We start from the raw sequence: 25,878 nt of genomic DNA, 5'->3' as shown, positions 1-25,878 counted from the left end.
CTCGAGCTACTAATGCATATAGGAGCAGGATGTGGAATTTATAATAATCGCATCTTTATTTTGACACTCATGAAAGGTGTTTCATTATAAATTCCACATTGGTTATTTCAGCTCCTGTAAAAGTGGGGCGGCGGGAAACTAATTGGGTGCATTCTAAGACTTTCTGGATTTTCACTGAAAATTGCAAAATTATTGAGAGCTGCAACTAACAATTATGTTCATTCATCTGCTTGTTATTTTCGTGACAAACAGACTAACATCTTTTTGTCCACAAACTATTGGAGAATAGTCAAAATACCAATCATAATTGCCCTGAGCCGGAGGTCACATAATCTGATTCTTTCTTCGTCGGTTAAAAAATGCCAAAAGGTTTACTTACATAAGACATCAACTAATGGTTTCAGATCTAAAATTATAACTTTATAGAAACAACAGTCTGGTTATTATGGACAATGCACAGATGGAGTCTGTGTCAGTTCACAACCACAACTGCTGAGTCTACCGCAGTAGTGGCATCTGTAGTCGCACATTTCACTCATTCTGCCTACAATTCTAAATTAATCTGATTATTTTCTCCATTAATCATATGGTCTTTATACACTCAAGTTTCCAAAGTGCATGGTGATGTTCAGAGTGTCTTGTTTTGTCTTAACGGTTTACCATCATAGACTAAGACTAGAAAAGCAAAAAATATTCACATTTCAGAAGCTGAAACAAGTCAGTTGCAAACTTTTTTTTTTCATGCCAATCTTCAATCTCAACTATTACACTTACATATGGGCTACAATAAGTCCTTAAAGTGTTCTGGGAATAGTAAATGTTAATATTTCCAGCTTTTCTGACAACCTGGCAAACTCAATCTACCGAGGAAGGTCATGTGATAATATCAAAAGCTCCAGTCTCTAAATGAACCTCGTAGTGAGATGGTTTTGTGAGGTATCTGGGACGTACATGTGAGTGTTTGGGGTGCAGCTCATTTTGTCCAGACATCATTTTTGGTCACATAGCATCTTTAATACCACCATTATAATAATTAGGATATCAAAAGTATCGAGTATACATACATCATTTGCATTGCGGTACACAAATCTGAGCTGATTTATGTTTTTATATCTTTCATTCGTTGTTCTCAGAATCAACTTTTATTGTCTCGACATTGTGCTGACATTGAATTGTCCTGAAGAACTTGACGCTATTTCAGGAAGGAGAACATTTAATTGGACATGTATTGTTAAGTAATATAAAAAGTTTTTTTGTTATTTCCAAATGTAACTTGAATCCTATAGTCTACTACTTTCCAATACCAATAGTCAATAATCTTGATATAAGCCAAACTAGAGTCCATGTCACCAAAAATCAAAGTACTTCAGGTAGGTTTCTTCACCTGCGTTGGTCTTGATATTCTGTAGTTTTTCTTCTCTTTTTTGCAGTAAAGTTCTTGAAGCTGTGGGAACAGTCTCTTGAAGCCATGCCTGTTTATGTAACAGTCCCAGTAAATGGATTCTCAGGAGTCTGAAGATGTGTGTGTGTCTGTGTGTGTGCGTGTGTGTGTGTGTATCGGTTGAGGAAAGTGAGGGTCAAAATGGTGAAACACCTCACTTCCTCCTCCTCCTCCACCACCTCCCATGGTCTCAGTCTGTGCTGCCTGTCAGACGCTGGTGATGGAGGCCAGGCAGTTTGATGACTTCTGGAGTTTCTCAGGCTGTGTGGTGGGGGGTTCTGGGATGGCGCGAAAGCTGAATGGCAGTCCGATACTACTCGTGCCGATGTGGCCGGGGCTCAGCGCTGGATTCTGCCGTCTATTGCTTTCCACTATGCTGGATGTGTTGGATGCAAGGCTTTCACGCGTTCTGCACAAGAGAAACGACAGAAAGTTAAGTGTTTGCTTTCCAAAGCCACGGAAACATCTCACATTGTGTTGTATGAGGTGTGCTTGGCTAGAAAGAAGAATACCACAAAAATAAATGGAAGCAATTTGCAGAATATATTGCAGGCTGAAGATAAATGCTAATACATTGTAGTTACTGTGAATAAAAAGCTAATTCCTTCCAGAATTACTAATAATCACAAAAGTTCTTTTGTCATACTTTCAGGAAAATACAAAGAAAATCAACTTTAACTCCGAGTAGAAACCATAACCATATGTGAAGTTGATAATGAATTAAATCATATTAATATAATGCATTATAAGTATGTAGCACATGTTTCATGTTGTGTAATTGCGTATTCTACATTTTATATTCCTCATATTTAATATAGTTTTTCCTAATATTCATGTTGAAAGAGTAATCTTTCTCATTTTTTATTGATACACTTTCCAAAACCCAGATGATGTCATCAGGGTTACTTTCTCTTAACTCTGACTGAGGATGTTTTGACAGAAAGGTTGTGTTACAGGAAGGAGAATATATGCCTCTGCAGCTTTGATTCAACTTTTATTTTTATTTAATCTTTAAAAGTATTCAGTTGGTGGAGTTCTCTCTTTGGCAACTGTCTGCTTAACGGTGTTTAAATGGTTTACAAGCGGTTCACCAATGTTAAACGGCGGCGTGTGTGTTCACGTTGTACTCAAGGAGCAGCTAGCGAGTACGTATGTTGGTCTGATAAACAGATGTTTGCAGTCGTTTTGTATAAAGTGTAAACGATTCTTTTTTATGTTGATGCATTTCATCTATCTTTTGCTTCAGCTGTTTTTTTCTGTACATAACATGCATTTATAAATTAGTCGCTTGTCACGAAGATAACTGTCTGTTCCATTTTATAAAACAAAGACACTACAGTGTCATAGCTGTGTGATCCAAGTGGCTTTAAACACCGTTCCAGTTATCCATACACCAACCAGCAGAATTAATATAATTAATAAATTATTGGAATACCATAGATAATAGATTAATAGATTATTTAGTATTAAGCATGAAACTGGCGGTTATGCTCTTTATTTTGCAGACTTTGATGTTTTGTAATGAAATAATCTGTCAGAACGTGCTTTACACATAATCAGTTCACCCCACAGCAAAGTTCAGGGTCGAAACTTATGAAGTGTGAGCATGACAACACTGAACACTTTGATTTGTTCTGTTTTAGCTGGATTTCACTCAGAAATGTTGTTAGACAGTTGTTAAAGCAGGAAACTGGTCGTTCTCACTGTTTTATATTCAATATACATTTAGAATACACTCATTGTCCACTTTCTTTTAAGGTCCACCTCTTCAATCTGATGTAATCCAACCTCAATAAATAACATATCCAATTTATTCTTACATCAAAAAACATGACGATTATGCACTTCTTAACATATTGGATTGAATTATTATAATATATAAATGCATCAACCTCGATAGTTCAATCTATAGGTGACAAGTAAGCAATGTTTTTGGTTAAAAGCGTTCAGTTACCATCATCTCTGGTTTACCTTTTACATTTTCTTTTCTAATTTATTTACTCCCATATATCAACATCCAGTTTGACAGCAATCCAGATGTTTGGGGGTATTTTAGTGTCCCACTGTCTACTTGAGTTTACCTCCCCACTAAGCCTTAACATTTTAAGAGCAAACTAGTAGTGGGGGGAAAACAAAGTTACTGTTAGATGATGATGCATTCATTCCTGTTAATTTCAGCACATACCTGGGGGAGTTGAATCCACTGTCCACCGTGACACTGCTGCTGTCCATGCTGTCCAAACGGGCAGAGTGGGCTGACTTCTGGCTGCTGCTGTTCTCCGTCTCCTTGGGGCTGAGTAAGGTCAGATTGGTCTCCAGTTTCCGCTGCAGATCATGCTCCTTCTCCCGCTCCATTAACCACTGCATGGTTCCCTCCCCACCACCACCACTGCCTCCACCGTTACCACCCACTTCCCCATGGTCCTTGTTGTCCTCTGCTGTCGCCAACTCTTTGTGCGAGTCCTCCTCTGCCTCTTCCTCTTCCTCATCATCTGATACATTATAATAGTCAAAGGAGGCGGAGGGGACTGTTGGCTCTAGGCAGCCCTGTAAAACTGCCGGTGACGCTGAGGAAGTGGCTGAATTGGAAGGCTGCTGGGGCTCAGGATTGTCTACGGCCTCGGTTGATTTGGCATGTGAGGCTTTCCGCAATGTGCCGGACTTGGTGTAGCTGCTGTCCACGTAGCCTGTGGACAAGGCATTGTGTGGAGGTTTGAACAAAGTGTCCTTGCTGAAGATCTCTTTCCTCTTGATCACCATACTGCCTCCTCCCCCTCCCGGATCTACATTGTGTTGGTGTGGCGTCAAACGGGCATTTTGCACCGGCTCCGGCGTCTGGCTTGGCGTCAGTCGCACTGAGCCGTTCTGTCCCTTTGCTGCCGACAAGTCCTCTTTGTACTCCATCGTGTGCGGAGAGGTGAGGTGAGGCGTTTGGCGGTCAGCCGGAGAGCCCTTTCGGAGTCCCCCTGATGAGGTTAATGTGTCATATTCTGATTTTGCCTGAGGCGAAGGGGCAGTTAGGATTGTTTCATTTGACGTATTGCACTGGAAGTACTCATCTGCTGAGGGCTTAGGAGAAAGTCCCATTAGCTCATTGTACGATGGCAAGCTGTCTCTGCTTTTGTTCCTCTCCATCGTACTCCGGATCCTCGACTCGTCCAAACTCCCTTTCCCCAAATCAGGCACATTAAAATCAGAGTGGAACTTAGCAGCAGAGAACATGATCCTTGAGTAGTGGGAGGACTTCTGCGTGGCCCGCAGGGTGCCGTCATCCGTGTAGTAATGACTACGCTCCTCCAGAGCGGGTTCAAAGTCTTCTGGCACCCCCAGTGACGGGCCCTTGAGGGAGTTGTCCATGGACCGAGAGCGTTCCTTCGCTTGATCTGACCGGTCGTGACGCGACTTCCTGTCCTGATTGTGACTGTGACTTCTCTGCACTCTGGACTGGCACGTCCCGCGCGACGGTTCTGGGAAAGGCATCTCCGTCCGTCTCTTGGCGAGCTCCCCAGACACGTCCCACTCGGGAGTGACCGGGCAGGACGATTCAGTAATGTTGGGGTTGCTATGGACCAGGTATGTTGCGCCTCCACTTCGCCTGCGCTCCAAGGTGTACATGGCCTCCCGAGGCGAGCGAACTAACGAGTGGCTAAAGAAGCGGTAATCCCTTTCCATGAACAAAAGGTCCCAGTTTGAACCCTCAGACGGGTCTCCCCTGGAAGTTCGGGGCTTGCTGTGTGAGCGGGACTTCCCATGTAGGGCCCTCCGGTGGCCCCTCCCCCTCCTGCTTCGTGCACTGTGCTGGGCTGAGGACCCTGCCTTGTTCTTCTGCGTACGCTCCTCCTCCAGCCTCTTCATCACAGCCGTGTGCCTTGCCACGTTCTCCACCGATAGGTCAGGGTTGATTCGGCGGATTATCTCCATCTCCACCTCGCGGGGAATGGGCGTGGTTGGCACCTCTTCGTCACGAAGAGGCCACTCCTCTGGCGGGAACTGGGCTGAGAAGGTGGCCAGCTGCCTCATTTTGTCCTTCTTGAAACTCAGCCTGAAGAGCCTGAGGCCGAACCTTTTGGATTGCTTCTCGCCGCTTCCGCCGCCACCACTTCCTTCTTTCTTTTTGGTCAGAGTGTCACTTTTATAAGGGAAAGAAGTGATGCTTTTGCTCTTCTCAGCGGGCTCTTGAGGCGGCGGTTGCTGGGCAGGAGGGGAAGTGGGAAGAGGGGTGTGAGGGTATGACGGAGGTTCTCCTCGGTGCTCCTTGGCCGACGTGCTTGGTGGAGGTTCCCCGCCTTTGTGATCCTTGGGGGGCTTACTTTGATAAGAATCTCCCCTGTGCTCCTTTGGTGACTTACTACTGTGAAGTCTGGACGAGTCTTCGCGATAGGAGTTGTACGAGTCATTGTGATTCTTGCGAGGAGGCCTCTCTCTCAGGCAGCCAGGTGTAGATGGTGTTACGTTGCCAGACTGAGGCGAAGTGCATTGCTGAGTTTGCTGCTGTTGCTGCTGCTGCTGTGACGTTTGACGCTCTTGCAGCCGGTCATCCAGGTGATACCACTTGTTGTTGGTTCTGATGAGGGAAGGAGTGATAAAGTAGGTCTGTGGGGTGACGATGAAGTAGCCCTCTGGAGTTGGGTAGATCTTCCTCTCTCGCACCAGCATGTTCAGGGTATGTCGCAGAACCTCTGAGCTGGGTGTAGGCACGCCTGCAGGGAACCGCACAAATACATTTCAGATCAAATTTTGGATTTACATTGAAAATGTTCAAACACAAGACATTTTGACTATTTTGTTTGAGCATGGAGACGATTTGGAGACGGTTAAATAATCACAATTACCAGATTATAGTTGAAGAAAAAAAAAGATTTCAGTTTGAATATAATGTGGAACTTTCATGATGTTTCAGTCACGCAATGTACGTGTTACAATTTGTTAAAATCTAAATTAAGTGAAATATGGGACTGAGTGAGGATGATGTTTCTTTATGAATTATTACACATTACTGCATCTTCTTATTTGAATAAAAAAAGTATAATGTTTATGTGGAGTGAAATGTTCAAACCAAAGTTGCAACGTTTTGGATGCATACAGAGATATTGTAGATGTATTGTGACTGGTTTTCTTCATGTTTGGAAATATTATGATCTCTCTAGAATTACAAATAAACACATGAATAAATAAATGAACATACTATTTGTACAGACAGACACTGGTGACAGCTATTCATTGTTTTGAACATTGAATGTTTCCTTCTTTTTTCATAATTTGAACATTATTATTTAACATTTAATAACATTGATGTAATAACAATAAAATAAAATAAATGTCTTTGATTCTCTTGAAGATTTTGCATCTCTTTAAAAATCTTGCTCGTCTAATATATAAAAACCTGTTGAGTTTTATATATTAGACAAGCATTTTTATTTTTTGTTTGTTGTTTTCTAAATCTGACAATTACCACAGCTCACATAAATCCTCAGACATTTTAAGTAATATCCATAACCTGTGTGTGTGTGTATGTATGTATATATATATATATATATATATATATATATATATATATATATATACATACATATATATATATATATACACATACATACATACATATACACACACACACTATAACACTGATATCATGATCTAAGATTTAATATGTAAAAACAAATTAATAAACTAAACACTCATTCCCAGATGACTCCTGGGGATATTTAGTCACCTCAAGAGCTTAGCTTGTATAAATTACCACATCCACATTAAAAGTAGTCCATTTTAAACATAACCCATTACCTTTGTCTAGCATGGTCTTGGTTGCCTGACATTACATCACCCTGTGTGTTTTTACAAAGCAGTGATGCAACCTATAAGATCAACTGCTTTTCACTGAGGCATCATATCGAAATAGAAGATACATTTGAGGGACATGCTTCATATTCCCAAATTTGACCGACAACTAGTTTACACAGCGGTAAAACCTGTGCTTTAAAACATAGTGTTTGGATACATTTCAGTATTTAATTGTTTTGTATATTTGAGTAAATAAGAAAATAACTATAATGTTAAAATATTATGTATATTCAACCCATTAAAGCAAACAACATTGTGAAAGCATTTCAGAACGAGGCAACAATTTGGTCTGAATGTGAAAAGTGCTTTCTGAATTTGCGAAAAGATAGTTTGGATTATTTTTTGGGGGGTTTATGAGGTACTCATCCATCAGTGTACTACCTACAGTAGATGGTGGTCAGCACGGTAGAGGAGCAATATACTGCGAAAACATATTTTAGCTTCTTAAAAGAAGTTTTAGTGTATGATATATTTAGAATATTTTCAGACGGGGAACTAAACTGAAATATATCAATAATGTTTTATCATCCGAGTCTTGCTTTGAAGTTCAGTTTCCCGTCGTATAGGGCTACGATAAAGCTAAGATTATATTCTAAGTATAGCATATACTTAAATGAATATTGATTATTTTATTTTTTTAAGTGGGCTTTTCTTTTAGGTGGTTAAATTAGTTTGGCTGCTGCCCCGTCCACAGCAGTACATTGGTTTGATTCCCGTGCCGGTACTCAAGTCCGTTTCTCCAAACTGGGGTCGTGATGACCGCCATCTACTGTAAATAACACACTGACCATGGATAAGTACCTCATAGAGCCCCACTTCAAATAATCTCAACTATGCCTTTATAGAGGTAATAATAATAATAATAATAATTTCTATTAAGAGGAAATGTGCTACTTCCATGATGTCACTGAATTCATATTTTTAAATAATTACGTAATATGATCGAGAAAAGCAGCAAATCCTCTCATCTGAAAAGCTGCTTGAAAAGGACTAATCGATGATCAAAATATGGGCAGATTTACCGATCGCTTAATATACTAATTGTTTCATATCTATCCCCGTTGAAACATTATGATGATGATTTTACAGGATGAAATATCGCAATCGCTATAATGTGTCGGAGCCCTGAGGTGAGATCAATAGATGTTTAAAGCCTCCATACATCATGACTTTGCTCTTTGAACCTGGCGTGTGCAAAATTAAACTGATGCGAATAAATAACCAATCAGGAGATAATAAACCAGTTACGACGCATGGCAGATGTATATAGTCCCCATTTCCCCCTTACTGTTACAGTAACTGCTAGTGTTCTCACAAGATATGCCACACCATGTATTCATACACCATTTCTGCATGCTTTGTGCAGTCCTATGTTTTTTAAGGAGTTCAGAGGATCGTACCTGGGAAGCTGGCAGTGAGGTGCTCCACCAGAGCCTCCTGGTTGACCGGCTTGTGGGCAGAGTTCATAGCAGAGATGGCGAGGCACAAGATCTCCCCCAGCGGGATGAACTGTGACTGGCTGATAGGTGACATGCTGATCGGAGACACGTCACCTGCAGGATGGGGAGGAGGAGGAGGAGGCACAACTGTTAGATCATGAATGAACAGCAGGCGCAGCGTGTGAAGCTATGATGTAATGGTCAAACAGCAGCAGTTTGCATGCTGCCTCTTACAGCTCCACCCCTCCTCTCTGTGCTTCCTTTAGCCTCTTGTTCCTCCCGTTTTCTCGTAGGTTAGCATAACGAGGCAGCTGCTGCAGCAGCCGTAGTGCCAGATCACCTGAGTCTTTGCGTACGTCGTTATTCATTTCACACGATCGCACAAACGTAAAAAAAAAAAAAAAGGGAAGCTTACACATTTTAAATTGAACAAAAACACAGCTGACTTTAGCGCCACATCGACAGCTTACACGCAGACATTCTCTGTAGCCTTTGTTGAATTAAGCTGGCTTTGCTGTCAGCGAGTAGTGAGTAGTGAGATCATCCTACAACCAGACGGCCCGGCTTCCAGCCCCTCTGAGAGCAAACATCTGCCCTGCTTAAAGGTTGTAAAGCAGCACACTGAACCGTTCGCTGCAGCATCTTTGCTGGAGCTGACCCTGTCCTCTGACCTAAATCTGGTGATCGATGGAGAGTTATGCCATAAAACGATAAAAATACACCATCGAAGCCTCCATCTTTGATTTTTAACCTTACATTATGTCTCCTGATGTGGACGGATGAGCGGACGAGCTATTGTTGCCTCATCGATCGCTGTTTTTGAGTTTTTTGATGGTTTTACTGTATTTACACTTCTTTTGCCTGGGCTGAAATATGAGCAGGGCCCTGCCTCCTCACCACACTCAAACGAACGGTCAGTGAAGCAACACGATGACGTTATCTCTGCTTAGTATCACAGCCCCTTAAGATTTCTGTGGCTTTACGAGGCTTTCCTCAATTTTTTTTAATTATTTTTTTTAGTAAACATGAGAAAAGCTGGATCCCCGTCCTGTGCAGTTTGGGAATGAGTTGTCGTATTTATGTTTCCCATCTTCTGATGAAGCAACAAAGACAGCAGACAAGGTATACGCAATATCTATAATAAAAAGGGACAGAAAGGATGAGGTTTTCTTGGTAAAGACAGTAGTTCATGAGGAGATGTGTCAGGTTCAAAATATGAACCTGACACACAATTTGGCACAGGGGTGATGCCACTAATGTTTTCTACAATGTTTTTTTGAAGGTACGTCAAAATATGATGGTGGGGGGGGATTTAAAAATATATAGGTCAGTAAATGTGAAGGAGATGTGAATAATATGTCAAGAAGTAAAATGGTTATTTGGACCCACAGAAATACAGTTTTTAATTAAACAATGTGTCCAATAGTGCGTATAATAATAGAAAGCTTTAGATTCAACAATAACAAATATTTCTTCTCTCTCTCTATTTGACCTCACTTGATACATTAGACATTACAAGTACTAAAGAAGGGGGGCGTTGCCATCATCACCTACTTGATAGTACGAACATTTTGTCCATTTTGAATTCTGCCTTTTGCCCCCAAAATCACACCGTCTTTGCTCTGCGTGGCGAGAGGGTGGAGCCTCTGTTGGTGGGAGTGTCAAAGACTCACCTGGTGCACGATAACTTGGTGGGGACGTAGAGAAATGAGGAGCAGGAGGGGGAGGAAGATGCTGCTTCTGCACACGGATGTCTTTCTCACTACGGGAGAGATTGTGCTCCGGCGGGCGCTCGGGATGCTCCGAGCTGGGCCAGGCCCGCCGCAGATTGCTGCTGCGGTTCTTCTTCATCGTGACCCCTTTAACCAGGTGGCCTTCACCCTCGGGGGCTGGGACAAGGTGGAGGGTAGGGGCGGGCGGGGAGTGGGGGGGTGGCTGGTGGAATGGGGAGAGGGGGGAGGGAGGGAGGGGTGGGGAGGGGGGGGGGGGGGGGAAGGGGGGTGTGTGCAGGGGGAGGTCGACCAACCTCAGGCTCAGTGCCTCCCCCGCATCAGTAAGAACGTCCCGCTAGAGCGATCACACACCAGACATGGCAGGAACCAGTGTGCGCCTTCACACACATACACACGTCTCATTTACATCCACGGGCAAGCTACAAACGACTGTGTTCGCACTGTGGGCGGTTGTCATGGGCTGCTGGGCTCTCCCAGGCTGATCTGGAGCGACGGCAGCAGCGGCGGCGGCGGAGGTGCAGGTGATTGCGCGAGGCATCACCCTTTCATCGGCATCAGTCCCAGCCACCATTTGTAGCATCCCCATTTGCATGCGTAGGGAGGCACATTACGTAGCCGCTCTGATGTGGGAGGAGGGAGCAGGAGAGAGGTGGGGGGGGCAGGGGTAGAGATGAGGGAAATGGGGCATTGGAAGCGAGGAGGACGGTGAGGAGAGATTTCAGTGGAGCTTTCGGGATCCGCTTGTTCCTTTTGAGCAGAAGGTAACAGGGGGAGAAAGGAGGTGGTAGATGGACGGTCAAATATTCAAAGCTTAAGAGGCCCAGTCTTCGACAACAGCTCAATTCACCACAGGAGTGCTCGGCCGATCCCCGGAAAACAAAAGAGCCCACTTAAAAAAATATAATAAAAGCTCCATTCACCCTAACGGGCAGCGGAACCTCAATAGTATGCAAAGCACCGCAGACGCCACGTTCACCTCCATCTTTATCCGATCAAGCACAAGACCCCATCGTCCTTTCGACAACAGCACACCAGGAGAGGGTGGTGAGAAAAAAATGGAGAGCATAGAAATAAATAAATAAATTTTCAAGAATAGAAATCCACCGTTTCCCGCAATCCAACGGAAGAAGCTCCCGATTCTATCGCCGTAGCATCCATTCATTGACAGGGGGGGATGCAAACTCCAGTCAACGGCAAATCTCTTTCAACGCTAATGCTGCAGCTGCTCCCAGCACCTCCAGGAAGGGTGTGTGAGTATGTGTGTGTATGTGTGTGTGTGTGTGTGTGAGAGAAAGTGTGTATGCGCGCATCCGCCTGCTGCGCGCGATTCTGCGTGAGCATGCATGCGTCTGTGTCTGGGTGATTGAGGCTGAGGGGAGGGGAGGATGCGAGAGAGAGAGAGGACATGCATAAGGCAGAGAGGAGAGCAAATATCAACAGCTCCAAAGAACTAATATATATATATATATATATATATATATATATATATATATATATATATATATATATACAGCCCTCAGATATTGTCCGGGGAATAGCTCAGGCTCCGAATCTGAATTTCCCTCCTTCCTCTCGTGTTCCCTCACTCTCTACTCTTGAAGGATGAGGGGTCCCTTAAACCACCATTCGTCCTCTTTTTCGTGTCTTTTTGTGTGTCTCACCTGAAGCTAAAGACTTGACGGGGCCACAAGCAAAGGGAATTGTTTCACAACGTCCTGATTTGCTTTCCCACCGGTTGATTCAGTCACTAATACTGTGTGGAGCCGTCGGTGGGAAAATTAAAAAACCCAAAGCATCACCTTAATCATGTCCGGAGTGGCAGCTCCTGCTAGATGCAGACTCCTGCTGACTCACATGTGTGGAGTGTGAATGGACGGTTGGAGGGACAGAATAAGGAGCAAAGTGAGAGGGCAGGACGGGCCACGGGTGGAGGAGGAGGAGGGGGGGGGGGAGGCGGTGTCACATCCAATCTGCTCCAGTTCACTGATACCAAAGAGAAAGAGGAGAGGAGGGGTGAGGAGGAGGAGGAGGGAGATCGACACCACGCCAGCCATTTTATTTCTCAGTAGTGCTGCAACAGCCTTTGTTGCCATGACGACGCAAGCCGATGATCTCATAGCTGTTACCTTTTGAGCGCTGTTCCCTTAAAGAGACAGTCGCTCAAGACAGAAGCAGACAGACACCACAGAGACGTTGTGAGCTGTCCGTTGTATACGGACAGAAAATACTCCAACATCGCTGCTGAAACATTGAGATCCCTCAACACTCGGCTTACTACCACAATTACACTAACCGGGAGAAATAAATAGCAAAGATGTCCCGATAATGGAAAAAACACAGGTATCCACATGACAATGAGTTGCACGATATCCTATGGAAAAATCCTACTCACTCCAAATGTGAAATGAATATCTTTTGGTTTGGAACTATGGGTCAGATTAAACATTTGAAGAGATCACGTTGAGCTATGGGAAGCCATAATGGACATTTTTCACTATTTTCTTACATCTTGCGGACAAAAAGAGGAAATTATGTAATTGAGGAAATGTCAAAGATATGTATCAATAATGGACCTAATGGGCCTAAATTGGCATTTGGCTAATGAAAGTCATTAATGTGTAGCATTAGTCTAAGCATGTTAACATGTTCCCAATGACGATGCTGGCCTTTTCATGTTTGCCATGTTGACCGTCTTCATATGTTAACATTCGGCAATAACTATTTGTATTTGTACATCAACTCATAAAAAGGCTTGTGTTTATTAAATTAACTCTGCATGCGGGATAGATGCTACGGGGATGTTGCATTGTGGTCATATTCCCATGTCAGTAGTGGGATGGAAACATCCCGCTGTACAAGACACCAGTTCTGAGCTTTAAAGGATTTGTGGCCTGCTACAAATTCATCCAACTTCCTTGCAAACAGGACCGTTCTTGCCGGTGGTCTGCCCTCCAGTGGAACATTCGGGACAACACATGTCTTTTTCCCCATTCAGCTCTTAAAGGCCAGACACCGAATAAAGGGACAAATGACGTGTTAGCACAGCCCGCAGCCGATATATAACACGTCTGACGTTAATACGGCGACAAATCTCTCTGCTGCGTTAAACATTTCCCCCAATTCTCCACCGGGACCATCCCTTTCCTTCCAGGGGAGACCTCTGCTCGAGCAGGGAATGCAGTGCCACAGTGTTTTCCTGAACAATTGCACCACTTTTCCTGCCTTAAGAGAGCACACTCCTCCCAGTCCATTGTTTATATCCTGCTAACGGATACAAAGTCCCTCTGTTAATCAGATTGAATTGTCAGTATTTAAAAAAAACACTTTGTTTCCACACAGCAGAAAATCCACCACTTTAGTTTAAATGTTGTAATCCAGCTACTTTTTGGGCTCTCGGCCTGAATCAAACACTCCCAGGCAGTTTGGTGGATAATCTGCATTATATAAACATGTAGCACTCGCATGTGAGTAATACTAAATGCATTTCACAACAGCGATATGACTTCAGCCATCTAAGATTGACAGAAAATTTGAATAATCTAGATTTATTTATTTTTTAAATAATGGAGGTTTGAATCCATTCCTGTTTCCCTCCAGTCTGTCTGTTATTCTGTTCGTCTTTTGTTCAAGACATGTTCATAAAAAAACATTATTCAGATGCATTTAATGATCCCAAACATTGTTGCATCATTTTTGCAAGTATGCATTATTCCAAATGCTGACCATCTACACTCGCAGTTATTGAACAGCGTAATTTGTCGAAACTTTGTTTCAACTTGTCTCTCAAAGTCAAATCTTGACACTACCGCTGAGTAAATGAGTCACACAGCAACTTGCAGCCCATACTAGAAAATCAACACTGTAGTAGTTTTTTATTTTGTATTATCTGGGTACTATAATCCTTACTCGCAGACATTTTCTATAAGAATAAACAACATCCCCAAACACATTTTGCATGCTAGAGCTGTTTCATGTGATCTCAAAGAGGTCAAATGGTTCAATTCAAATGAGCTTAATATTAAACTACAGATTGATTACGCTGCCCAGTAGTGTGGTGCATGATGCACTGCAACGACGCAACTGAATTACTTTCCCCCGTTGGTCCCATTCCAAGTTAATTTCTCCCGTAGATTATGGGTTTAGTGGTGAAAAATATATTGGAATCTCATCTGCATGTGGACCAACGGCATATAATCTCTGTTGGTTTTGGCATTATAGAGTCTGGTGAGTTATTAGCCATAAGACAAACATTCCACAGCTTATCTGTGTTTGCTCCAGTAGTGTAAGCGAAGCTACGTCACTTCCTCTGACAGACGAGACTCAGAAAATGAGCGGCAACACAAAATCACACTCATCTTGAGATATATAGCGTTGAACTATAATGTACCTTTTTCAGTCAATACTACCAATGTCTAGTTCAACGTAGAAATCTGATAACAGGAAAGGAGCAGAGGAGACGTGTTTGAACAGAAAATAAAACCAACAGTTCAATCAGAGCAATGAAGTCTGGTCAGTGTTGAGCCGGGTCCCTATTTAGAGCTGCTGGAAACCATGCTAATGAGAACAGTTAGTGTGGAAAAACAAAACAAAAAGGTCAAAGTTGCAGGCCGTTAAACCAAAACAATGAGCTGAAATGAGGGGAGGTGCATAGTCTGGCAATAAGTGACTACATGTGACACCTTTCACATTAAACATACTAATTAAACCCATTGTTATATAAAAACAGCAGCTGTTACAACAATATACAGATCCAGATGTTTCTCCTGATCAAGTTTAAATGTATTAGTATACATGCTCACATTTGACGCCTAAATAAAAGCAGGATGTACGTTAATAATTAATAGACATACATATACACATGAGTTTACATTATAAGAAATAGAAAGAAAAGAAATGTAGTCATTACATAGCGATCATAACAGCGATTACAGCGTAATAGCTATAATTGTTCAATATAAGGAATTTGTTTTATACAACACCTCTGATCATTTTCTGCAAAAAAACTTAAAAAAAAAAAAAAATCACCTGAAAGATGCTAAAACGCTCTCTATTGTCTTTGGAGTTGTCATGACGAGCAACACCTTTCACAGAACACACAAATTCATTTGACCCATTGTTAAAATACAAATATTGATGAGGTCAGCTTCAAATATGCTGCATTTACTGTGTGAGACGGCGACACAATGATCTTTATACCAAACTAATTAGTATTTTCTGACGTTTTCTGTCATCTCTGCTACAGATTGCTCACTGATGGAACTGGCGATCTAAACTGAGGCTCTATGGGAAACTGACACAACAAGGTAATATATGACACTGCTCTCATCGTGTGATGTGGTTGCACTCGCTGACAATAAAGTCATTCAAACCTGTCCCAGCACATACACACCAGTTATAGCCTCGCCAGGAGAAGATGAGTGTGAGTGTGGGAATGTTGAACTGGAGTAGAACTGGGGCCTGAGTCCCGTCTCCTCTCCCTGATGGAGTATACTACCTGTTAGGAGGTGAGGTCTGGACTCTACATATCATCATTCACCCATTCACCCAGTGATGGGAGGGGCTACCGTGCAAGGTGCCAGCTGCCCATCAGGACTATCTAACATTCCTACAGCACACAGTTTGCTGAAGCAATTTGGGGTTAAGTGTCTTGCCCAAGGACTCATCGACATGGACTAGTGGAGCCTGGGATCAAACCACCGCGCCGACCCTGACCCACAGTCGCCCCCAAGTTAAAGATCTCTTTTCCAAGAGAGACCCAATAACAAAAGTAAATGAGGACATCATAACTATTGCCACATTAACTCAAACATCAACAAGTATTAGTAAAATATCAATAAGCAGAACTTTAAAGTCGCTGTGAGAAGGTTAGTGTCTGTAACTTAAGTTTGTTTTGAAACCAGTCTTCCCCATTTCAACGTTATTCAAAGGTGTGCAGTCATTTTTTTCATTGTTCTGGGATTTTACGGTGTGAAAACCTGAACCCTGAAGTTAGTTAAAGTCTTTAGGGTGTTAAGCCTCAAGTAAGTGAAGTGAGAGCAGTCAAGCAAATGTCCTCATTCGTGTGACTTAAATCTGACTTAAGTCTCACGTCTCTTGCTAAATGGTACTATGCAAGTTAATATGGCCAGTGGAAATTTACAGTTGAAATCACTTTATTTGTGTCATGTAGTCATCTTCTGCCAGTCATGTTATTGCCACTGAACACTTTACTTATTGTTGACACTCTAAAAGCTCGCTTTTACTGCTAATTGGTGCAACTTACTTTGAATATTTATCTTTTTTTACTGGCGGATGAATCTGCTTTGGCTTCGTGGCCAAAGAGAGGAGACAACCTTGCGTCCTAACAATACTCTCGTGTCAGGACATCCTGTGCAACTTGAACTTCAGTCGAGTGCAATAGCATCTTTAACATCAACCCACCTATGCACTTGATGTCGAAGCCCTGTGGGGGTTTGAGGGTCCGCCTCGTCCACCCGTTCCTCAGGACCTGAAGATGGACCTCTTCGCCCTGAATCAGCAGCACGCGCTCATCAATCCAGCCGAGGAAGAAGATCGCAGACAGCGCGCGCGTCAGCGCCTCGTTCCAGAAGTGCTGCATGTTCACGGATTTGAAGTTTGCGAACACCTCGTAGCCGGAGTGATGCTGTGCCTTCACCGAGTCCACAACCAGTGGTGGTGGTGGTGGTGATGATGATAGTAGTGGGCAGTCCCCTTCATCTTCTCCACGAACCCGCGACAGCACCAGAGCCAGAGAGTGCGGGGCTACGGGACGGGACGTCTCCATTCCCGCGTCAGGCAAAGTTACCGGTGGCCCGCATGGGAATCAAAGAAAACTACTGTTTCCTCTCTGCAGGTGGACATATTAAAGAAATGGACTACAGAGTCAAATAAAAACTCGCCGCGCGCGTTCAGAGTTTGCAGCACAACGTTAGAAAAGTTAAACACAGGTGCTCCATGTAAAATCAGGTAAATAAGCAACCTGACCCGCAAAGCCGTCCGCGACAGCCAACTAACCCAATGTCAAAGAGTATTAGGGTCTATTTTCAGCGACAAAAGAGGCGAGGACTTGTGCTGCGTTCAAGGGCCACACGTAAACTCCAATATCACACTTTGGAAAACCATCAATGTGAGCCTTTTTTATTCGAAATTGTTTACCAATCTTTTGCTGATCTAATTGTGAACAAAACATCATTTAAAACACCGAAAGAAGTTCAGCAAAGATTGGGCTCAGTAACACACTAAAGTCACACAAAGAAGTGGCGAAACACCTGCAGATTCAGTGTGAAATCTACTTCAAGTGAAATCTGTTCTACTGCAAGCTCGCAGAGAACAGAGCCAGGTTTACATGTAAAGCATAATACAAATAATAATAAAACTTAATCAACACCATTAAATACAATTTTCAAAAGGTATCTACCATGAAATCCTAGTATTTGTCAATTAAATCGACCCCACATTAATTAATGCAAGAATTCATGGCTTAATTCATAAAGCAACAGAAAACTTACTGTGCAGTTAATCTTTAAATCTGAGCATGTATGGCTGAAAATGCAAACACCAAAGCAACAATTGCATGTAGGAATGTGTATCCAGATTTGATCCCAATACCATATTCTTAACATTAACAAAAGGTGAACAAATTACAATTTGTTAAATCAACTTGTGATTAGTCATTGGTGTGTGTCCGTTTAAGTGTCAGCCATGAGCCTCTGTTTTCAGTACAGCCAACAGGTGTCTTGTGTGTGTGAGAGCTAGTTTAAGTGAAGTGCGTCTCTGCTGGCAGTGAAGGAATCTGCGGCCCAGTTTTATTTGGCCCAGGGCCTCAGGATCTGGTGGCCCAGTTCTTCTCACCTCGCAGCGCCAAATCTGGAGTAATCCTGGTTGTTTACACTCAACAGGGTACACAAGTAGACCATTTACTGTGTTTGTAGAGGTTAACTATCTTTGGGATCATGAACACTGGGCAGACTTGATGAGGAAATTGAGCACTTTAACTTTAGGAATACATCTGGATGGTAATGATTGTCAAACTGCAAGAGCAACAACTAAATCAGCAACACTGCCGTACAACAGAACAATGAAAAGTGGTTTTTATTTTTTAGAAAGAAACATTACACCAACCTCACAGTATCACTGGGTATAAAATAGTGACATAAAAAAAAGCCCAAAGTGATGCTCAAGCAAAGTTGTGTTGATATGACATAAAACCTGGATTGTCAATTAAGTATTTTAACAGCAAAAATGGATTTCAGCTAGTTTGCTGTAAATATTGGAATATCTACTCACAAATGACCAGCACCCGGATCAGTACACAATCAAATTGTGCTTTGTAATTATGGCTTTGTAAATGAAAAAGCATCTGGTTTTAACTTTAAAAACCACAAGAAATACAACAGCTATTGCCTAAGATGAAATGTAAACATGTGTTCAAGTATGGAAATGAGCAAATAAAAGTATCGTGCTGGCTCTTCTCATGCAAGCTATGAAGACTGACATTTAGAAAATGACATTAACAAATGAACTCTGAGCTTTAAGACCAACAGAACACAAGATCGATTCATGGGTGTTCCTGAATTTGCTACACAACATCCTTCAATTGTGTAGTGAATGAGAGAATGATTATTATTTTTGGTTCTGAACCGTCATGTTACTACACGGACTCAACAGTGAAAAAAAAGGTATGAAAGAAAAACCAGGCACAGAAATGACACATGATCCCTTCAAAATAGACAGTCTGGTTTAGAAACTTGAGTTAAAAACTGCTGACTCATAAAATGCTGATGCTGGAGGGAAGGAAGCCCATTTATGTTTTCATGATCAAACAAATATAAAAAAGTCCTATCAAACTGACTCTGAAAATATTTCCCTGAAATGTGTTTAGTATAAACAGAAGAGGCATTCACTGGTAGCAAACTGATCTCTGAATTACATTTAATCTTTTAGATTAATTACTTTTGTTACGTTATTTAATGCTTTTGTTTAGCATAGTTTTAAACAATTTTAGATTAAATGTTTAAAAGAGAATTCACAATTATTGTCCTGCTGGGATAAAAAAAAAAAAAAAAAAAATCCTCAATGCCTCATCTCAGAAATAAGCATTATAATGCCGAGCTTGTGAAATGTGACTTAACGTCACATCTTTTCTCCCAGAAATATTTGAGGTGAACTTTCATAAGAGATTCAGTCAGACAGTTTAAACTAAAAAGTAGTCACAAACAAACACACCACCTCATGCACAGACTCAAGCCTTCCTTCTGCTAATGAGAGACTGGAGTCGTCCTATGGAAAGACAACATCAGAGGGAGAAATACATCTCTTTGGTCAGCATCGACACAATGCATGGGATTTGTTTCCGAGCATTAAAGCCTGGTGAATTGGAAACAGACTCAAACTCTACCGCCACCTTGTGGTTCACTCGAATCATGATGTGCTGGAGCTCCAATTCTTTGCCATATTTGCTGATCATGTCACACAGCGACTGCATGAACCAGGACCCAGTCTGAGTGTTCCTCCATGAGTAGTAGCCTGCAGGCAGAATAAAGGGTCCATCAATTTAATAAAGTACAAAAAGGTGACAATTAGTCTGCAGAAAGGCCTCCGTTTGTGTGTATGAGTATTAACCTGGGGCTGTGGAGAAGGCATAGAAGAAGTCTGCTTCCACAGGGATCCTGGTAGTGCCATCATCTCCACTGTCGGCTTCAATGCCAGCGTCCAGATCGGTGCCTCTGCAGGCCTACACAAACAAAACCAGGTTAGGCGTTTTTAGCGAAGCCCATAATAAGCAAGTACAGGAGTAGACAAAACAAAACACACGAGACTAACTCTTACAATACCTGGATGAAGAAGAGTTTAGGCTTTCCCACCAAGGATTTGCAGCGATCACCGCGAAAAAGTGATGTCAGATACTTGAGCTCTACTGAGCCATCGGTACCAAAGAACACGCCCTCGTCGCCATGACTCAACAGAACACAGACAAACGAGGCGGAGCAGCTGTGATCTTCCTTTGAAACTAAGTAAAAAAAGAAATAGGATTTAATCTTTAATATGCAACGATATGAAAGACAGCAGCTATAGCATTGGGTGTACACTTTTTTTTTTTTTTTAAATCGTTTTCACAACAAACTTACCAGAAATCAAAACCTGTTTCATCTGCTCGACTGACTGGTCGTTGTAAACCTTCACCTTGTAACCCAACTTCCCAAATACTTTCATCGCGTTGGCTGCATCCACATCTGTACCGTTTCGCTGATTCATGCCTTTAAAAACAAAAGCAAAAGAGAATCTGGTTACTTGAACAAAAAAATGTTATAAAAAAAAAAAAAGGAACCAACATCTTCCTTCCTCTTAGATTTAACTGACAGACTGTAGACAGTTGAATGCAAAACACATCATTTATTTCCTATAATAAAAACAATTAAAAAGACCCTTCACTGCCACGGACAGGTGACAATTTTGGCCGATTAAACCTCTTCTCGTGACTGTGTGGAAGTGTTAAGATTCAGTTATGTGAAAAATGTCTTTATTAGTTTATATTCTTTAGGTACTCGAGGTATTTCGGTCTGGTGCGGCACAGAGCCACCGATTCTGGCCATTTTGTGAACAGACTTTTTTTTGGGGGGGTGGTGGGATTTTGGAGCGCACCCTCTCACTGACTTCTGGTTTCCTCACATGAGCGCCTCATGTCTTCAACCTAATCAGCCAGAAAAAGTGAGAACACCTGCACAGGTGTAAATAATAAGATGATTGCTGGCAGAATAGCATTCGCTGTCACACCGTCACGGATGACTGGGACATTTTAATTAACGTCATTAGTTACACCTGTTGTCCCAAAATGACGAGGCGTGAAAAAAGGCAGTTATTCAAGAGATATCCAAAATCTAAATTTTGTATAAATTAAGCATGAATTCAATATTTAAATACATTTTATTGGATTCTCTAACCATTGTACAACTTATGGATGCTATAAATACATCGTCCAACCCTCAACTCAGACCTTCTTTACCAGGTTAAGTTTGCGCTCTTTGATTGATCCAACTTTAACTTACGGACAAACATTTCTACATTGTTTAGCCCCCTGTCGGTCTGTAGCGCTTGTGTTCAGGTTTGAACACTTCTAGTTTGTTAGCGAAAGTAAATGTGGTCCATTGCTTTGTTTCCAAGAGTAGGGGTGTGAATCACACCTCGCCTGCTAGCGTTTACCCTCAGGCCTATTGGCTCTTGCGCAAGATGCTGTACTATTCTTGGAAACGTGCATGAGGAATTATAGAAAGCACATATTTACCACAACCGTTCTTGGTCGAGCAGGCTCAAGCACTGCTGATTTTTCACCCCACTCATATGATGTACTTGCTCTTGGAACATTGTTGACCAAGTCATGTGTACTCAGTTAGTCCCGCTCAACGGGTTTGTCACACACAAGTCTGGTGGCAAAAATCAAGACACTCATACGATAACTGTGACGCACAGCAGACTTACTGAGATCCAAGGTCTTCTCAGACAGATAGAGGCCCTTTCAATAATGACATGTACCAGATTGTCATGCTTAATGTGCACAATAAATTGCAGGAAAGGACCAAGGTCAACTCAGGTTTTCACACAGTATCTCCAACTATTGTATACATCAGGTCTTATGTCAAAAAAAGTAGTAACATTCCCTTATAGATCCTTAAAGGGCAGACATGGTGATGCTTAAGAACACATGCCAATTCTGCAATGGCTGTCTTACTGTATTCTGCCACAACACCTAAGTGACTAGATCCATCAAGCTTGAAAGAGGAACTCATTAAACCATGGGTTTCCATGTGATGCATGTCACATTATGTGGATTCCAGAACTTCCTGAACAACCTCTCAGTCAGTTAGCTGCACTGACAGTTATTGAATGCAACGATGCATATGCAGTACAGCTGCTTGCTTGGTCTCACGTTAACTAAAGACAATGCAAGGACACAGTGCTAACCATCTAATTAACTGGCAAAGGATGCAGTTACATGGGATCCACAGCAACAAGAGAACATTGGGTCCCCGAGCACACTAGTGATCTCACGAAGGTGTGGATGATTGAGTTGCTTTAGATGTCAGTCTCTGCATAAAGAACTTTCATGGAGCTCACACAACTTCAGGCCACACGTCAGCAGTCCTGCTGTAAACAACAGTTGCAACCAAACGGCTAAGATGCATTTTGGACAGTAAACTTCTACAAATAATGAAAGATCTACCTCCCAAACACAAACTTGTCGGCAACCAGAAGAAAGGTGAGCCCCACTGCCCAGAGACATCACAGCGGAGTTAAAGCCTAATCCAGCATGTGTTGATCAACCATCTCATGGAAGTGGAAATCCTCACAGCACAATTAAATGCGGCATACTAGGAAGGAGCCTCTTCTCCGGGGACATTCTCGCACCAAAAGGAATCTACCTGAACTGAGGCTCCAAGAAGGAGATGCTTTTGTACACCTATACTCTCAACTGGACAGGGACACCACAGACACCTCTACAGCCAGCTGATCTCTTACTCCTCATGAACTATTTAATAGTGAACATTTGAGGCATCCGACCCATTAACCTTGGATCTCACCTGTTGCTTTAGTCTCTAGATTAACGGAGCACATTCTTAAAATTCCAGTGTGGCTTTTTCTGTGGCGTCAGTGTGGAAAATAAACCTTAAGCCCAACAAGGGAGAATGAACATATCACAAAGGGAAACTAACTCATTTTGTTTGTCTTGTGAAAAAAACCCTAAGGGTATTTACTATTTAAACTAATGTACAATGAAAGCAAGTCAATATTCACTGTTGAGTTTATGTTACCACCAGATGCTTCCGTTTAACTTATTATTGACTAATAATTTCATGTTCAAGAGTTTCAGCACTCAGTAAAAAACAGACAGTCTGCGTCAAATATACTAGTTTACAGTGGTGGTGTGTATTCACAGCAGTTTCATCAGATACACACCTGTTCTTCTGTCAAAGTTCTTGTTGTTGATGATGATGCACTGGCCGATGATGGGGAACTTCAGACTGTATCTGAAGCTGTGGGCGTTGGGATTTGCATCCACGTCCACGCAGGCAGAAGCAGACAAAGACGACTCTGACCTGCGGGGGACACCGAGACCACAACACTAGTATAGTTATATAAATACTGTAACTGGAAGATAACCACACCTTTACGTAATGCTCGACAAAGAGAGGGTTTAATGAGGGTCACGGGTCGCGTTAGTGCTCCATACACCACGAGTGTTTTAAAGACTAAACAGAAACGTTACAGACTTACAAACAGACAATGTAATGTAATAATTAGCGGGCGGGTTAATATTCTGTTTACAGGGCAGACGGTCGTCTCCAATGAAGAGCAGCATGCTCATCTCTGCACGGCCACAATGAGCTGCTGGTAAAAATCGCTAACTAGCCATCAGATGAATACACAAACCGCCACTCACTGTTGTTCATTGTCACTCTTTGCGTCTGTGCAGTCTCCTCCGGGTCCGTTTACCGACATATTGTCCGTTATTTATTAATTATCCTCGCGGTGAAGTAACACACCCTGTGTGACGAGCAGTGCTAGGTGCTAACGCGAGAGACTGGCTAGCTGCTGCTGCTACGCCCGGCTGGTAAACAAAGATACTGATGTCATGCGCAGCGGCGGAGATGCACTCGATTTAAACCCCAACGTCCTCTGCGTGACGGAGGGGGGCGGAGCTAGGTTCTTTAGAAACTATGGGTTCAGAGGAAAGGAAACTGAACACTTTTTTTTATTGATTTGTATATGGTGTATTGTGAATACTGCTCTGGTACTGACGTTTTGTTTTTATTGGCTTAAAAAAAAAGTCAAATTGAAATATAATATATCCCCAAATACTGGACTTAGCCTGTAAAATACCCACCGTGTCAAAGTTTCAATTTCACATTGTAAATTTTCCCTGGTTGCTAAAGCCCCCAAATTCCCAGTAAAAAGTTTTTGGTTTTCTTTATAAGTGTATATTTCAAACTCAATTGGTATTTCCTCTCATAAATATGCCACTGGAGTCACATAATGTAATCACAAGCCTCAAGCTGACAATCACATAAAGTATAGATGAATCAATCAGATGCTGTTTATACTGTTTTGGTAATTAAGAATTTGGCAGCAATTTCATAGTTTGGCTCTCTCACAAAATCCCCCAGCAATTGGGTGTTTTCAATACTTTCACACTATTCACAGTATTTATTCATATACTTAGATCTATAATAATAATAATTAAACATGGAAATCTCACTTTTTACAATATGGGACCTATAACTTTCTTATTTTTTTTCTAATTTATGATCAGTTTATAAAATATAATACAAGTTTACTAAGCGATTAAGAATAAAGAATAAAATGTTCAAAACTATCTTTATGTCAACAAGCTAAAGTATTGGTGATGACACGTACTGTAAATACAGTAAAATACTCTAAAAGTGGCTATTTCACATGAATCATTTCACTTTTGATACTTAAGATTACCGGAAAATCAAAAACACCAATATGCACTTCATATCCATTCAGACTTTAATATTGCCAATCCCTAAAGACAATTTTGCTAAAAAAAAAAAAAACTGCATTAAAGGACACAAAAGGTTAAAAGTACTCTCAGTAGAACAGTGAGTCAATACATATGTATATTTCAACTAATGTATGTTTGCAATTACTTAACATGGTTCAGGAAAAGTTTTCAGAACAAACTCAACACTTCAGTAGCCAACATCAAAAGTTGACAAATTGTCAAATCAAGAAGGGTACGATACATATGAACTGTACGTTAGTGCAGGAACACCTTGAGTCAACTTTGGAGAATTGTGGGAAGTTGTGGCATTGTGACCATCTCCCCACCTTGCATGGTGAAAACAAACTCAAAGGGTAGAAACTTCAAAAATTAGGAGCTATGGCTAAAAATCTAGATTATACAAATATTGAGAGAAAGAACAGATGGAAACCTGTCGAATCTGAAATTTAAGAGACAAAGAAGCTGTACATTCCTCTTCATCGTGTGCAACGAAACAGTAAATCAAACGAAGGGAAGGTTCAGACCCAAACAAATTAATATCATTTAAATAAAGCTAACCTAGCTGGTAGAGGGCGACTCATGTAACATCCAGTACTGAGCAAACAACGATGAACAAAGCAACAAAAAATAAAGCAAAAGTGCATCACCGCCATTAGATTCTGTATCAATATTACAGGTTAATATCACAATTACTTTACTATTTACAGAAATATAACAACATTATGTTTTGTGATCTTCATTTTCAGTGTTTTAAGTACACTTGAATATAAATTGAAATTGAGATTTTTCATCAACCACACAGTCCTTCCATTCATATGACAAACAACAACACAGAAAAATACAAAGACAGATTTCAGTTTTAGCAATCTCGCTTCACACATTTCATTTTGTGCCACATGTATC

At 41.7% G+C, this 25,878-nt stretch overlaps 2 protein-coding genes across 2 annotated transcripts; both read right to left on the bottom strand.

Moving 5' to 3' along the window:
• Nucleotides 1-1,081: 1,081 nt before the first annotated feature.
• Nucleotides 1,082-17,250, bottom strand: stox2a (storkhead box 2a). The gene is made up of 4 exons (XM_079219676.1): nt 16,875-17,250; nt 8,683-8,835; nt 3,627-6,141; nt 1,082-1,850 (listed from the first exon to the last, which is right to left on the bottom strand). Exons 1-4 carry the CDS (start codon nt 17,236-17,238, stop codon nt 1,649-1,651), a joined length of 3,234 nt encoding a protein of 1,077 aa, XP_079075802.1. The 5' UTR covers nt 17,239-17,250; the 3' UTR covers nt 1,082-1,648.
• Nucleotides 17,251-19,749: 2,499 nt separating this feature from the next.
• casp3a (caspase 3, apoptosis-related cysteine peptidase a) lies at nt 19,750-23,948 on the bottom strand (the record flags this gene model as incomplete). Its single annotated transcript, XM_079219678.1, has 6 exons — nt 19,750-19,979; nt 20,076-20,187; nt 20,288-20,463; nt 20,582-20,710; nt 23,406-23,545; nt 23,890-23,948. 6 exons carry the CDS (start codon nt 23,946-23,948, stop codon nt 19,750-19,752), a joined length of 846 nt encoding a protein of 281 aa, XP_079075804.1.
• Between the last annotated feature and the right edge of the window lie 1,930 nt (nt 23,949-25,878).

This window comes from Taurulus bubalis (assembly GCF_910589615.1).
Source record: "Taurulus bubalis genome assembly, chromosome: 6".
NCBI lineage: Eukaryota > Metazoa > Chordata > Actinopteri > Perciformes > Cottidae > Taurulus > Taurulus bubalis.
The sequence above is the reverse complement of the archived record's forward strand: the minus strand, read 5'-3'. Positions and strand labels throughout refer to the sequence as shown.

Bases quoted from the DNA above. Each gene is read 5' to 3' on its own strand.
- stox2a (XM_079219676.1), bottom strand. From the start codon at position 17,238: ATGGAGACGTCCCGTCCCGTAGCCCCGCACTCTCTGGCTCTGGTGCTG. The intron at 8,836-16,874 runs GTGGGTTGATGT...CCCATCCTGCAG, and splicing joins CTTCGACATCAAGTGCATAG to GTGACGTGTCTCCGATCAGC. The intron at 1,851-3,626 runs GTATGTGCTGAA...TCTCTTGTGCAG, and splicing joins AGTGGATTCAACTCCCCCAG to AACGCGTGAAAGCCTTGCAT.